The sequence below is a fragment of the Nematolebias whitei genome, chromosome 16, assembly GCF_014905685.2.
Source record: "Nematolebias whitei isolate Nwh7 chromosome 16, NemWhi1, whole genome shotgun sequence".
Classification (NCBI taxonomy): domain Eukaryota; kingdom Metazoa; phylum Chordata; class Actinopteri; order Cyprinodontiformes; family Rivulidae; genus Nematolebias; species Nematolebias whitei.
Window position 1 is genome coordinate 45,842,718 of NC_056513.1, and position 15,282 is coordinate 45,857,999.

At 40.1% G+C, this 15,282-nt stretch overlaps 1 protein-coding gene across 1 annotated transcript in view; it reads right to left on the reverse strand.

The window, feature by feature from the left end:
* Positions 1–964: 964 nt before the first annotated feature.
* LOC119422548 (GTP-binding protein 2) overlaps positions 965–15,282 on the reverse strand; it is a 40,025-nt gene continuing 25,707 nt past the window's right edge. Inside the window, exons 3-6 of the mRNA XM_037689925.1 lie at positions 9,095–9,279; positions 1,664–1,775; positions 1,111–1,308; positions 965–991 (exon numbers count right to left, since the gene is read on the reverse strand). Coding sequence (XP_037545853.1) covers positions 965–991; positions 1,111–1,308; positions 1,664–1,775; positions 9,095–9,279 — 522 coding nt within the window. The remainder of the gene's footprint in view (positions 992–1,110; positions 1,309–1,663; positions 1,776–9,094; positions 9,280–15,282) is intronic.

Consider the following 15,282-nt stretch of genomic DNA (forward strand, 5'->3'; position numbering starts at 1 on the left):
AAAGGATAAGCTTGCTATAGTAACAAATGACAGATGACTGAGAAAACAAACTTTGTGCTTGCTATAGTAGTTTCACTTCAAAATGGCTAAATTATCTATTTTCAGACCAGTTATTATACAGTATTTTAGTGCATGTTTTAAGACTTCACAGGGATCCCATTCAGATAAACCAGGGTGTTTTGGATAGTTCTGGATAAAATGAACCATGAGCAGTTCCCCCTAGCTTCCTTGCCTTGGCAGGGTGCTCATCACTTCCATGACTTTTGTTGGGGGGTAGAGACGGAGACACGTCAGTGTTGCACACTGTTTGTGCCGGCAGTTCTTGGAGGGTGAAGGAAATGGCTCAAAGTGAGGGAAATGGAGCGCTACCTCTGTAGCGTTTTAGCTAGCACGTCTATGTTGCACGCATCTAGCTTAGTGCTACGTCAGTGCCGGCAGTTGTCTGGGGGTGGGGGCAGTTCAATAGGAAGGGCGCTCGGTTCTGTTGACAGGGCGGGGCACCCTCCTTGTATAATGGAAGCACTGATGAGCTCATTTAGCTCGGCTTACTGCAGCTGGTTTTAGAGTCAGAGATTTGCACCTCATGTGGTACATGTGGTGGGATGAAATTATGTACACAGAAGTCCCAGTTACATCCAACAATAAAATGTAAAAGAAAAACAATGATATCGTCTAGTGACACCTGGCATTACACTGAAGGACTTGAATAAGAAATAAATTTAATTAGATAAAACTTTTTGATCTTATTTTAACAAATAGACAAATTTAAATAAAAAAATCATACTGTCATGTTGGTGTTTATTCACAGCCAGAACTTGCAAACATGTTTTAAAAGATTCAAATGTTTTACTTGGTTTTTGTTGATGAGGAACAACTTCTCTACAGTCCTGTATTTGTTTTGACTGCATGTTGTCAATGTTGAGTTTGTCAAATTACATTTAGATTTTTTATCAATCGTTACACTTCACCTGACACTTGGTGTCAGAGGTACCTGCAAAATTACATCAAACAATGTTGTGTGGCGTTGAAATCGTCATAACGAGTTTAAATGTAATCCAAACGGTGTCAAAAATTATTAATTAATTACAAATACAAACTTTTAATATTTACCTCTCCTTTGCTATTGAAGCCCAGGATCTCAAAGCTGATGCTGGAGGTGCGCCCAGTCTGAATTTCATGCAGGTGTCTGAAAAGGTTGAGTCGTGCTCGGCCTCGGCCGTTGTCCAGCTCCCCCTGTGTCAGAACACCAAGCAGGGTCGACTTCCCCGAGTCCACGTTACCCAGCACTGCCACTCGCAGATCCAGAAACTGTTGGCAGTCCGAAAACCCACATCAGAGGACAGAGTCATGTTTTCAATTTAAAATCCTTAAGACAGCTAATCCTGCCGGGTCATTTTTAAAGCTGATAGTGCTTCAGACTGGTGCCATTTGATCAAGTTTAACAGAACTTTTATCCTTTTAAGTGATCTTTTCATCGCAGAACTGCAAACACCAGCCCTCCCAAACAAAAGCCCTCATCACAACTCTAAAGCTGCTTCACTATCAACTGCCAGAAAAACACACCAAGATTAAAAGTTTAAGATTTCAGATCCAATCAGGAAACTTCAGGTTTAAAACTGTTTGTGAACATGCTGAGTCCAGAGTCCACAAGACAGACTCTCACCTGCTGATCATCAGGAACTTTTCGAACAAGGACCTCTGCAATTTTTCGGTTGTTCCTGTCTAGATCATAGTCCACTTCCCTTTCTCTGAGCAGTGTGATATCAGCTCCAACCCTAGGGAGGACAAAATGAAAGCCTGATCAGATAGCTGATCATGTTTGCTCACATGCAATTAAATGTGTCACCACATAAGAGCATTTATCATATGTTGTTTTATCTGAGACAGGTATTCTTTTGGCTTTGTTATATGTGTATATTTTCCTGGTTTAACTGTGTCATTTGTGTGCAGACAGGACTGCCCGGAGACAGAGCAGCAGTGGTTCCGTGCAGATCTTCACAAGTGTTTGGTGAGGTGGTTAAAGTTTTAGCCTCAGGGTGCTTTCTGCACTGTAGTAATCACAGGCAGCAGAGTAAGCTTGTGGCAATTATGGAGAAATAAAGGAACTCAGAGAGTTAGTGGCAAGTTTTTAAAGGCTGACAATGAGCAGCTGCGACAAGGACAGGCCAGCCCAAGTGCTCAGCCGTCCACCTCTTCATCATTACCTGATGCCTCTTCCACGCCTAGTCTCCCTGTATCAAAGAGATTAAGTTTTGTGCCGAGAGATAGGAAGTGTCCGTCTTTAGAGGAAGGACGTGTATAGGGTTGAGTGAGTGGATGAAGTAAAACTGTGGATGAGAGCCTGAGAGGCCAGGTATGAAATAAAGTATTGCTCTAGTGCAGAAACAGAGATACTTGAGATTTTATAGGAATTCTATTGTTGTTCAAAGTTGTGTGTTGCTCTTCAGGAGGCATTCTTTTCCAGAGGACAGCCAGAGGAGAGAGAGAGTCTTCAGGAGCTCTTCCGCACATTGATGGGTCTTATGGAAAGAGTGAAGCAGCATGCACCTGCTGAAATGTCAAATGCTGGGACTGTTAAGACCAGTTTGAGTAAGTGTTGGATAGTTTCCTGCAACGCTAATTGAAGTTTGTTGCATCATGAAAATTGTGGCTGCCACGTGTTCTGAGGAGTACTTGGGTTCTACCGCTCTGTTTGGACCTTTGGGCTCTGGGTTGCTGTAATCAGGGGTACAGCCGACGTACCCGTCATTAGTGTTGAATCGACTGAGGTAGTGCTACACCCCCACACAGTTGTGGGCATATTGAATGTTGTCAAAGTTGTTGGTCTCCCTTCAGGGGTTGCTGAGGTTTCAGCTTTGTTTAGACCTTGGAATTGATGATATTTTGAACTTTGACTCGGCCATCGTCGGGTTAACGATGCAAGAAGGTGGGGTAGGATGTAGCAGTATAGAAATATACCTGGCTAGGGAAATGTTACTTCCTGTTAGATAAGTGGGCGGAGTATAAAAGGAGGCAGCAATGCTTGTTCTGGCACTCGGTTTCCTCTTCCTGCTCCCACTACGTGGCTCACAACCCGTGTGGGGTTTGGTTGTGGCTGAGCAGCAGATTGTGTTATGCGTGCTGTTCTGGCTTTCTTGGGATGGAGGCCAAGCCCTGTGTATGTGCATGTCTGCACGTGTATGTGTCAGCAGGTCCTTGGCTGAAGTTGGGATCACTGCTGATCCCAGATCACCGTTTTGTCTCCACTGAGGTTACAACTATTGTCTCTATGGAACATTACGTGTTCTGGCTCTATGGAGGACCACTACTGTTTGGGTTCTCCAGATTGTTGCATTTAATTGTCCTCAGACGCCTGTGGCTGCTTCACTGGACTTCTCCATGAATTGTTTGGGGCGTGGTCCCTGAGCACTCAAGTCAGTGGCGTGGGTAATTAGCCACACACCTGGGTCTGGACTACAACTTTTAAAATGATTATTTGGTTTGTTAAAGTATCTAAAAACTGTATTTAAAAAGTATTTATAAAAAATGGAAATGAATAAATTGTTTTCTAAATTTACAAGCCTGTCTCAGATGTCCTAAGTGTTTTTGTGAGATCTACGAACCGGTGTGCCTTGTAAGTCCCATAATTTTAATGAGAACCACTTGGTACCACCACAGGTCCAGTGTTGAAATGTGATTTATCTAACACAAAGATGGTAATAATTTAATGATTAAGCTTCACATTTTAATTTGACAGCAAAGTTTGAGTGAAGACACTGCAGGTATGGCAGGATGAATTGCATTTAAACAGGAATTAAAGTAATTTATTACATCTACTCAAATGTGCACAATTAAGTATTTTATATGTGTATGTTACTTTTTATTTCAATTTAATTGATACAGTCTTTAAATGTGATTTTTACATAAATCTAACACAAAGATGGTAATAATTTAATGATTAAGCTTCAAGTTTTAATGGATCATGGATGGATGGATAAAAATAATTTAAATTAGATATATTTATTTGAGGCTGGCAGCTCTAAGTCAGTTTTTAGTGGAGGAAATATTTAGTATTTTAGAATAATAATGTAGTTACAGAAAACAAAGTTTTGAGCTGCATGCATTCAGCTGGGACTGCTGCAAAATAAAAAATAAAGATAAATTAATCGTGAAATAATTAGTAGATTCTTGTAAATGCATGTTATCTCACTCTACAAATTGAATGACAGCTGCTGCTGATTGACTTCATAACTCTTCATGCCTGTGATGCTGGTAAGAAAACAGCTATACACATGTATAAAAGCTATAACTTTAGGTCTTTTATGTCCTGATGGCTGCTTGTTGTTCACAGAGAGCTGAATGATGAATTAACAGTAGGTGTGATAGTTGAATATGGAGACCACCCACCCCAGTTTAAAGATGGACGGATTCTCTTCACAAAGATGGTTTATTTAAAACTCTCTCAATTCCTCTCCTAGAACATGTAGAATATCAATAGAATCACTCATCCCCAGTGAGTAGAAAACAGAGTTCTTATGATCAATTGTTAGGCAGACGGTCCTCCTTTTACATGTGAATACTGGTTCTGACTAACAGAAACTGGTTGAGTGCTATTTGACTGAGGCCCTATTTACACAGACAGGATGGGGGCAAACGTAGGTTTTTTCATATGATAATTAGAGGAAAAGATCCGCGGTGACACGGATGGATTTAGTGTTTACATGCATCCGGAGGAATCCCCCCCCCCTCCTTGAATCTGCTGTAGTTTCCATGCCGGGTCATTAGATGGCGCTGTGAATTTTGTACCTTCACCTAATGCGCATGCTGCTGCCTCGGCACGCTTCTTTCCTGTGAGCTAAAAAGCTCAGCTAACAACAAGTTAACAACAAGTTAACAACAAGTTAACAACAAGTTAAAGCTGGATTGTGGATAAGAGTAGACAGATTTGACACCAAGCGGGACCGCTTCGTCTAACAGCTCCACACCGGTCGCTGAGTGGACCAGAACAGAGTCGACGATGTCGGACTTTACTCCGTGATAATCAGTATCTGGTTTACAGCAGGTAAATCAATGTTCTTAATAATGTTAGTTTGTGTTTACTTTGATCACACAACAACCAGCTGAGTTTTTATTTTTCCTGAAAGAAGAAGGAGCTGTCCTCCACCAGGCGGACCGGTTCTGAACGAGGCTCGGCCCAGGTGCAGGAGGACGTCGAAGAGAGAGAGATGTTGATGAACTATTTATTTAAAATCCCCTCAGTTCTTTAATTCAATCTATTCAATGTTTTAAGCTGCATTAATCAAAGGAGTGACAGCCTGAACGAGCCAGATGAACAACATGGGACCAGAACATCCAGGATGAAAACAAGAGTCCAGTTCATTCATGCAGTTTACTGTTAACGTGTTTTAATAGTGTGTTCAGTTTAATTATCAGTGTTTGTGTGACACAGTTTGTGGTGTTGAATAAATAAATAAAATTTAAATCTGATGTCTTCATTTTCAACTTTAATAACACGCTACATGTTTAGCATCATTTTAAATTTGAATTACATAATATCCAGAAAGCTTCATTTAGCTCAGAGCTTCATTATATCTCACACTAACATAAATACTGTTTATTGTTAATAAACTGTTATAGTGCAGCGAGATGTGCACGTCTGCCTCAACAGGCTCGTTCTATAAACAGTGACATTAGAACTGGATCAGACTGTGTCTCTTCCAACACAGATGTTGGTCACAGCACCTGGAATCTGACGTAGATTAACTACGAGATTAAAAATATATTCCATCAGTTGAGGTTCAGAAAGCAGTGTGTCCGCCGCCATGTTGATAGAAATACAGCGTCTGTCCGCACGTGCACATGTGGTTTAACACAAAGCCTCAGCGGGAGATGTTTCCATTATCAGCGGGGGGTCAGAGAAAAACCTCCACTCTGGAAGGTGGGTTCAGAAACATCTGGATTCAAAGAGGGGGTCACTGGTGTCGTGTAGATGATCAGCAGAACCGCAGAGAGAAAGGAGCGGATGCACTAAAATACACGCCGTGTAAACGGCCCCCGAGTTTTTATCACGTCCTCAGACTGAAGAAGTCTTTTGAACAAAAGATAAAACGTTTCAACAAAGAAGAATCTGTTCAGAAGACCTCACTTAACCTGGTTAGATAATCTACCTGGATTATTGAGCAGCATCAGATCAACTCTTCATGATGCTGCTCGTTTAAAAAGGTTTATTCTTGTAACATTTCAGAAAAAACATGTATATTTTGAATTTGTTGTTAATCTGTTATGATTGTGCTTTTGACTTTGAAGGAATTTATTTTCTCTCTAAAATAAACTAAAAACATTTTGTCCTGGCAAACAGCTTTGGTTTCATATTTGATGTGTTCATGTTTGTTATTAGAAATACTTTAATTGTTAGAAGAACACTGCTGTTAGAAAGTGTCTTTGTAATCTAGTGAACATTGTTTATAGAAAACAGTTCCTTAAAAATGTTCTAAACATCTTTACGTCATAATTAAACAGTGATTAGTCTCTTTAGAATGATTTGTTCAATTGTCTTTGTAGAGATCTAGTATAGAGCTGTATAAACGGGTAAATGAGGCACAGATTGTTGTAAAGAGCTTTGAGTGTCTTGATCAGATAGAAAGGTGCTGTATAAGTACAGTCCATATAATTTATATTTGTGCATACTCATGAGATTAATTGAGATTAATCAGTAAAATATTTGAGATTAATCACAATTAAAAATTGTAATCTTTGTGTAGGGGACCACCACCTCAGAAAGAGTTCACCTCATCCCAAACAAATGTCCTTCCTGTGTTTGAAACTGTTCAAATTAAGATTCATCTATTTCCTTGGGAACAGACATAGTTTTACAAATATTCAGCTCAGCTCACAAACTTCTCAGTTGACACTAATGTTAATGTAATTTTAAAAAACTGTCACTGCGTTACCTCACTGCCAGTATGAACTCATTTCAGAAGAAACGGACAGATCGTTTTAATGAGAGCTTTTGTTCAACTGACCTCGGAGTTTTTGAAACATCCGAACTCGCTACTTTGACATCTTCCTTTATCAAAAAGGAGTGTTCCTCCCAGACTCGTCCCCATGAAGAGAACACCATCAGAACCCTTTGTTTAATGACCTTCTCTTTAAACAGCAACACCTTTGGTTAAACATTGCATGTTTAAAGTTTAATCCTAAATATGTCATACCTGAATGTTTATTCATGAAAATGTGTGTTTGAAGTCATCTTTCTTTAAGATAATACACTCGTCTTATTTTCTCTTTTAAAAGGAAACCTTTAAGGCAGAGAATAGGGACTCTAGATTTATTTAATAGGCCTTTATGAAAAAACACGACCAAGAGTTAGGAGCACCTCTTCCTGGAAGAGATGGACCAATCCTCTATCTGTTTTAGCCCAAACAGTAAGTTTCACTTCTTCTAAGGACACTTTGGAGAAAGCGCACGCTTTGGAAAAGGCTCCGGAGACAACAGGCTACTGCACAGACCACTGGAGAGAGAAGAAACCCAGCTTCTGCACTTGACCTCAGAAAGGAGAGAAGCATCCTTTCTGCAGACGGCTTTGAGCAAACGAGAAGCAACTCTGCAGACGTGTCGAGACAGGACAAAAGATACAGAAGTTACCCAGCAGAACCAGAACCAGGCATTAACCCGAGAGCTGTCTACCAGGCAACCATCACTCTGCAGAGTGGTAGATCCTAGCTGAATACCATATGGACCTGCGTCCCTCTAACGATGACAGGTGAACTTTGAGGAGACTTCAGCCTCTCAGTCACCGGAACATCTGAGGCTGGTACCATTGAGCAGCTGTCGGAACCATTCCTGACCATCTACATCCTGGTAGGAGAGAGACTTTTCAATGCCTTTCTGGTGAACCTACATCACAGTAAACTTATCAGACAAACTTAGCTCACCTTAGACACAATTTGAACCACTTCACAAACAGAAACAAGTCCAAAATCTGCCTTTTAAGTTTCACTGATTCAACATCATTTGATATTTAGTTAACTTTTTAATGCATGATCTTCATCATATATATCACAGATTATTATTTTTATAATAAAATACATAAAAATCAACTGAATTTGTGATTATTTTGGCATATCTGTGTGTATTAACTGATTTGATACCCTTTAAACACGAGAAAATAACTCAAGTTTCAGTTTACATTAATTTGGGGTTAAATAAAGACTGATTTTTCCTCTCCGAGAGGTGGTGCCCAAACTACGAGGTTACTTGCATAATACGTGCATATCTTATGAGCTTAACTCATAACTGATAATTAACAATATATATCCAGCCCCATATCGCTATATTTGTCACTCTCTCATTCCAGAAAACAACAAACCTTCATGATGGACAGACATCATGGACACCACAGCAGCAGCTGTCTTGACTCAAAGCATCCTGAGCATGATCATCTCTGACATGAGGCCTCTGTCCATGGTTGAAGACGAAGGCTTCACTACAACGATCCACACTTTTAATCCAGGTTACAATAATCCACACTTTTAATCCAGGTTACACTCTTCCCTCAAAGACACGTTTTACAAAATAGCTACATACTGTGCAGGTATAAAGATACATTTGTATATATTTTTGTGTTTTGTTTTTTTATTGAAGCTATTTGACTAACTTTTTTATTTTTTATTTTTCAATATTCTACTAACAGAAAAGTCAAGTAGCAACCTGTTTTTTGTGCGATTTGCTATGGCTGTCAAATGTTCAATTTTGGAATAAAGAAGTGGAAATTAAAACATTTTGGGTTTTTGCCGATTTGTCGATTAATTGGAGGGAAAAAAATAATCAACAGATTAATCGATTATTAAAATAATCGTTAGTTGCAGCCCTAACTGTATTGCCCTGTCTTCTTTTCTGTCTTTATCAGTATGTAGATCTTATTCATCTAGAATTATCTTTTAAACAATTTAGAATTACACTCTTTATTTGGCCACAGTTTTACTTTTTCTTCTCTATAAAGTCCCTTAAGATGACTTGAATTATGAATTGGTGTCATTTACAGGTAAACTTAACTTAATGTAAAAAAAAGAACCTTTAAATTTTGTCATACAAAAAATAAATATATTTGTCCTACTTCTCTGCCATCCTCTTCAAGGTCTTGAGAGAAGCCTTCATGTCGGACTCCGTCAGACCAACCAGCAGGCCGTTGTCTTCCACTCCAATCTGGTAGACAGCCTCGCCACGGCCCTCCTGAAGGCGCCACTTAAGCTGCGTGGCCAGATGCTCAAAGCGATACTGAGTGGGGTTGACCAGCTTCAACTACGGCATCATATGAGACAAACACAAAAAAGTGCAGCAGATAAGCTAAACTAAAGAATCACACTTTGCCCACTGCCTTCCATGTTAGAGATTGTGACAAAGTTATAGCTGCCATTGGACTTCAGCTACTTACCACACCAGCTTTGATCTCAATTTCTATAAAATCAGGTATGGTCATGATGATTAGCTGCGGTGGCCATCTTGAATTGGAATGACTCCAAAGATTAACTAGAGAAATTGCATGTCCTGCAAAAATGCAGTGTGAATGCTTATTCTTGAAGAACTTGCTAAAAAAACAGCTGAAATTAGCTAAAAACATGCTGAAAAAAAGCTGAAATGGAAGAACAAGCCTAAGTTAGCAGAAGGAGGAACACATATTTGTTGAATTAGGTTTAAATCAGCAAGGATCAATTCGGCTATTTTGGAGTTCCATCAGAGGAATATGTACCAGCGAGACTTTAAAAAGGCAGAAACAACAATTACGCGTTCTGCCTGATCCAAACTGTGACCTTGACGCCGGACGTATCTCAACTCCTCCTGGCATGTTTTGAAAACAACAAAGATGCTTTGTCTGTTTCCTCACCCCTCCCTTCTCCAAGGCCATGGACATGTGACAGAACCTCAACTGAGCTGAAGATGAATGTCACCTCTTATCTGGACAATGACTGAGAGGGGGGGCTCTGGACTATGCTACGACTTTCCCTTAAAAATTCAATGTCTTCACCGGCCTATATGTTCATGTATAACGTCTGATTATGTTGCTTTGCTATGGAAGGTTTTTTTTGATGCCGCAAATCGTGCCCCGTCTAGGACACGGAGTGACGGATCTTTTTTTTATAACGTCTCTCCTCATGTTTTCTTCCCTTTTCTCATCTAAGCAAAATATTATTCTGAATAAGAGGGCCGCGCTATTTTATAGCCGCAGCTTCGTGCACTCCGCCCATCTTTCAGACGACTGTACGTACATATTTGCGTTGTATTTCGGTGCAATGCCAATAAAGTTTATTCTGATTCTGACAGGGGGCTGAGTGATACTAGCAATAACAGCATTGTAAGAAGGGGATAGTTGAACACGGAGGCCTCCACCCCTGTTTAAAGATGGATGGTTTCTTTTCACAAAGATTTGAGCTGGTGCGTTTGCATTCACACTGCACTGTGCAGTCGAGCCAACCTGTTGAACCAACCTGTTCCCCCGCTCGCCTGTGGGGGCGCTGCAGCAAGAACTACTGAAAGAAACAACACAAAAACCTCTGAAGATACGTCTTCTTCTTCTGGAAATAAAAACAAAAATGGAGTGGCATCAAGTTTTAGCAGTTTTAGGAGTTATATTTTGTCATTTTTCAAAAATGGACTCGGCATGAGCAGAAGATGAGACAGAAGACCATGGAGAATATTGTTTTTCACACAAGGCAGCTGACGGCTCCATATACGGTAAGAAAAATGCGTGTTTGTTTATCCTGCGCTGTACTCCACTTCTTGCTTGTGGAGCGGGGCCCGGTCTGATTGCATTCACACTGTACTCGAACCGCGCTGGAGTTCTCTTCTACCGGACCGAGACCTAGGTTTTAGCCCGGGCCAGAGTTCACCTTTTTGTTCCGTGACAGAGTTTGATGGCGCGTTCACACACCCCTAAACGAACCGGACTTCCTAGGAAAACGAGCTAGAGTTTGATTAAAGCGGACTAAACAGGGCTGGTGTGAATGCACCCTCAGACAGAAACTGGTCCACCCTAAGGACAAAACACCTATACACAAACAGAGTGGTGTAGTGTCTGCGGTCCAGTGCAGCGAGGACTGTCCAGACCTCTGCATTGGAGAAACTACACAGCCTCTTCACAGATGCATGGCTCAACACAGGAGAGCCACCTCCTCAGGACAAGATTCAGCTGTTCACCTCCACCTCAGGGATCAGGGACACTCTTTTGAGGACCAAAATGTGCACATTTTGGTCCAAGAACACAGATGGTTTGAGAGGGGGGTGAAGGAAACAATTTATGTAAGAGAAAAAACGTCTTGTTAGAAAGGCAGCGAGTTGTTGCACAGAGACATTTAGTTTGAATTATGATGTTAAGAGACATCTACTGGTGAATATTGGTAAGTGCATCTTTAATTTTAGAACTGCGCAACACTTTAATTAATCTGACATGGAGCCGGCCATGTTAAGCAGCAGAAGCCGCTCAAGTTGTGTGCGTACATGACAAAATGTAAGTTTAACATGAAAATAGCTGCATAGATGTAGTGAACTAAGCCTCCGGTCAAAACCTGCCCCTGAAGACCTTCATGGGACAGGAACTGTTATTTCATTGATTTGAATCCAGAAATACAAATTAGCTCATCCAGAGACTTTCTAATTGTATCCTGAACTAATCAATTGAAAGAACACTCGCTTTTTATATTATCATTAATATTTTACAATGTCTTGATAATCAAAAGTGTGTTTAGTTCAAACCATTTTAAATGTTGAAGTGAACTACTCATTTTAAATCAACTGTGAAACAGTATTAATGATTTTTAATCCTCATTCAAAGTAGAAATCAAGTTAAATGTCTGTTACAAAGTAATTATGCATTTTTTGATCTTCCGTCTGAAATGAGAAGGAGTGATGTCGGTCAAAAGTCGGAGACAGTCGCAAACAAGTTTATTGGAACGAACTGTCATGTTTTTAAACCTCTCAGACAGAAACAAGAAAACTGGCACCTGAGTCTGTCATTTCTCCAAAACATTTCTCTGTCTGTTCCTAAACATCTCCGCTGTTTTTCTGACTTGTAGTAACCTCTGACGTCACTAAAACCACACCCCTGTTGGTTCTTTCAACCAATCGGGACTTCCTAAAAGTGACCGGAAGCAGAACTCTTTAAAAGTCGACACTTCCTAGTTCCAGTTAGTTCTGGGGGAAGAACAGAAGTTCTGAAGGAGAACAGAAGTTCCATGGAGAACAGAGAGTTCTGCTGAGAAGGAAGACAGAGTGACTTTGCAAGGGTGAAGTCCACGGTGGTCATTTTCTGAAAGATGACACCTGTCTGGAGTGTTGATTCTGGTCATTACGCCAAAGACCTATTCAACATCTCAGGAGTTCAGCACGTTTGCTGAAATTCCACTTAACTTAATCCTATCTTTCGGGGAAGTTTATTTTGGAAGCTGGGCCAGTCAGCCTCGTGGTCCCAAGTTGATGAGAAGCGGATAAATCCCTGGAGGTAAAAAGACTCAGCCTTGCTGGACGCCAGGAGAAGACCTCTCTGAAACCCCACCAAGGTAAAGAGTCGACGCTCGGGTACCATCTAGCTGAAATCACCGGGAAACGTGCTATCTGGTTTCAAACAAGATAACTCCCCATCTTTTCTTTATTATCTTAGTTAACCCTAAGTATCCACTTTCCCTTCTTAAACTTTACTCCATCTCTATATTTCTCTGCCAGTAAAAGATAAGCTAAAAAGTCTGCAGACATTAATTTAAGATCTAAGGATATGTCTGTTGTTTTTATTAAGTAAAACGTGCCATGTTTTATTAATCAGAGCCGATCAGAATAATCAAGTGTACAATGTTTTGATGTTAAATTTTGATTCTGTTAATAAATGACCACATTCATTTTGATGGGTCAAAGAAAATTAACGTCTCATGTCACTGATTAGACCATCTCCAACACAGTACCTCTGTCACATATCTGTCAAGTAGCTCGAAAAAGAGAGAACCCGTTATTAAATATTGATTGTAGTGGAGCTCCTAAGCTAAACTAACCCTACATCACTACATAGACAAGTGCCATGTGTTTTGTCATTGTGCATACGCCATGTTTAGCTCGGGTTTGACATTATTGGTTCATTCTGTAATATTCAAGGTTGTTTATTGGTAGGGGCTACATGCTAATGCTAACTACATCTAGTGTAGTGTTTGCTTTGTAAACTCTGTTAAGCATCAAAGTTATGAGTGTTTAAGCTTTAGCTGTAATATGTTAGTCACACTATGTAGATGTAAAGGTTGAAAGTAGATATCTGAAGTAGTTTATTAATACAAGCAGCGTGCATTTCTGATTTTGTTTTATTTGATTCTTTTATAGACCACACATACCCTCACATACTCAGACATATGTAAAGTGAAGGCTGCTGTATGTCATCTGTTCATAATTAAAGAACCCAAAAGATCTTCAAGCATCTTGTCTGTGCTCCTTATCGGCACTCCAAGGTGGATATCAATATCAAAATCATCATACAGTCTGAACTTAAAAGTCATTGCTATCGAACCGTCTCTTAACAGAGGAGGAGGCTTCAGATTTCCACTTTCAAAAACCTATAATGCAACTTTAAGGGTGCATTCACACCAGCCCTGTTTAGTCCACTTTAATCGAACTCTAGCTCATTTTCCTAGAAAGTCCAGTTCGTTTGGGGAGGTGTGAACGCGCCATCGAACTCGGTCATGGAACAAAAAGGCGAACTCTGGCCCGGGCTAAAACCTAGGTCTCAGTCCGGTAGAAGAGAACTCCAGCGCGGTTCGAGTACAGAGGAACAGAGGGGCCTCATCTGTGAATTAGATTAACGAAGACCTTAAGAAACCCCTACTGTTAAGGTGGTGAGGTGTGAATTGTCAATCTACATATGTATGTGCATCTTATCACCTTATCTTCTTATAACCTGAACCCCTCACTCTCTGCTCTTTGAATTGAGAAATCTCCTTGGATGAGGAGCAAAACGTCTTCTGTTACAAATAAAGTCCAGTTGTTTTTGTATTGAACGCTTTTTAGAACACAGTTTTGGAGCAGCAACCACAAAAGCCCGATCACCTCTGGGCTTCAGTTTGGATCTGGGGACATCTAAGAGGAACTGGTTGGTATACCGGAGTGTTCTTACTGGCGTGTAGATGTTGATAAGGTCACATAAATATGACGGGGCCAGATATTTTAAGACTTTAAAAACAAGCAATAAAATCTTGGACAGGAAAGAAGTGAAGAGAAGCCAGGACAGGGATGCTTTCATATTTTCTAGTTGCTATTAAAAGACGAGCTGCTGCATTCTGGATGGTTTGTGAACGATGCAAAGATGATTTATCTAAACCAACATGCAATGAATTACAATAGTCCAAACGAGAGCTAATAAAAGCATGCAGCACCTTTTCAAGGTATCTGAAAGGGAGACTTCACCTTGGCAGTGAGTCTTACATGTTGGAAGTTGGAAGAAACTGGATTTAACAACTGCATTGATTTATTTGTTTAATATGAAAGCACTATCAAAAAATAACTCCCAAATTCCTGACATTGGAGTGGCTGTATCAAGCCAGAATCCTCCGAGAAGAGCTGGAAGAAGTGGCTATGGAAGGAAATGTCTGGGCCCCCTTATTCAAGCTGCTGCCCCGGAGACCTGACTTCGGAAGAAGGGACAGATAATAGATGGATGGAGGGAAACACATTTGTGTCATTTGTGATTTTCGAAAGCTTGTTGGTCTGACATTTTAAACATCAGGGGACTCGTATAGCAACGATGCAAATGTGCAAATATATGCACACTTTTGACTATCCGTGAGAATGCACAGTGCATTCGGAAAGTATTCGCATCATTTCACTTTTTCCACATCTTGTTATGTTATACATTAATGTATATAAGACTGTGGCGTTACCAAACCAGTACAGTAAGTAAAATACTGACAATCGAGGCTGTTTTAGTTGATGAACATATAGAATGTAGATGAACAACATGTACCGTATGTTTTTGTTGCAGGACATCAATATTTTTTTAATAATACAGAGATTAACTTTAAAGGAATTGTTTCATTGGCTTTTTTTTCATATTGCATGGCAATGTCCTGTAAAAAATTATAATATACCAAATAATCAGTGCTGATACTGTATACTAATACTGTACTTAAATAGTGATTATAATGAAATGTATGGTTTGAATACCATAGATGAAAGAAGTGTTCTAAGCAGTCTGGACACCATGCATCGTAATGAGAACGCTTGTTACAATCATGAGACTTGAGGCTCGACTTGGACTTGAGCTCAGAGACTTGAGGCTCG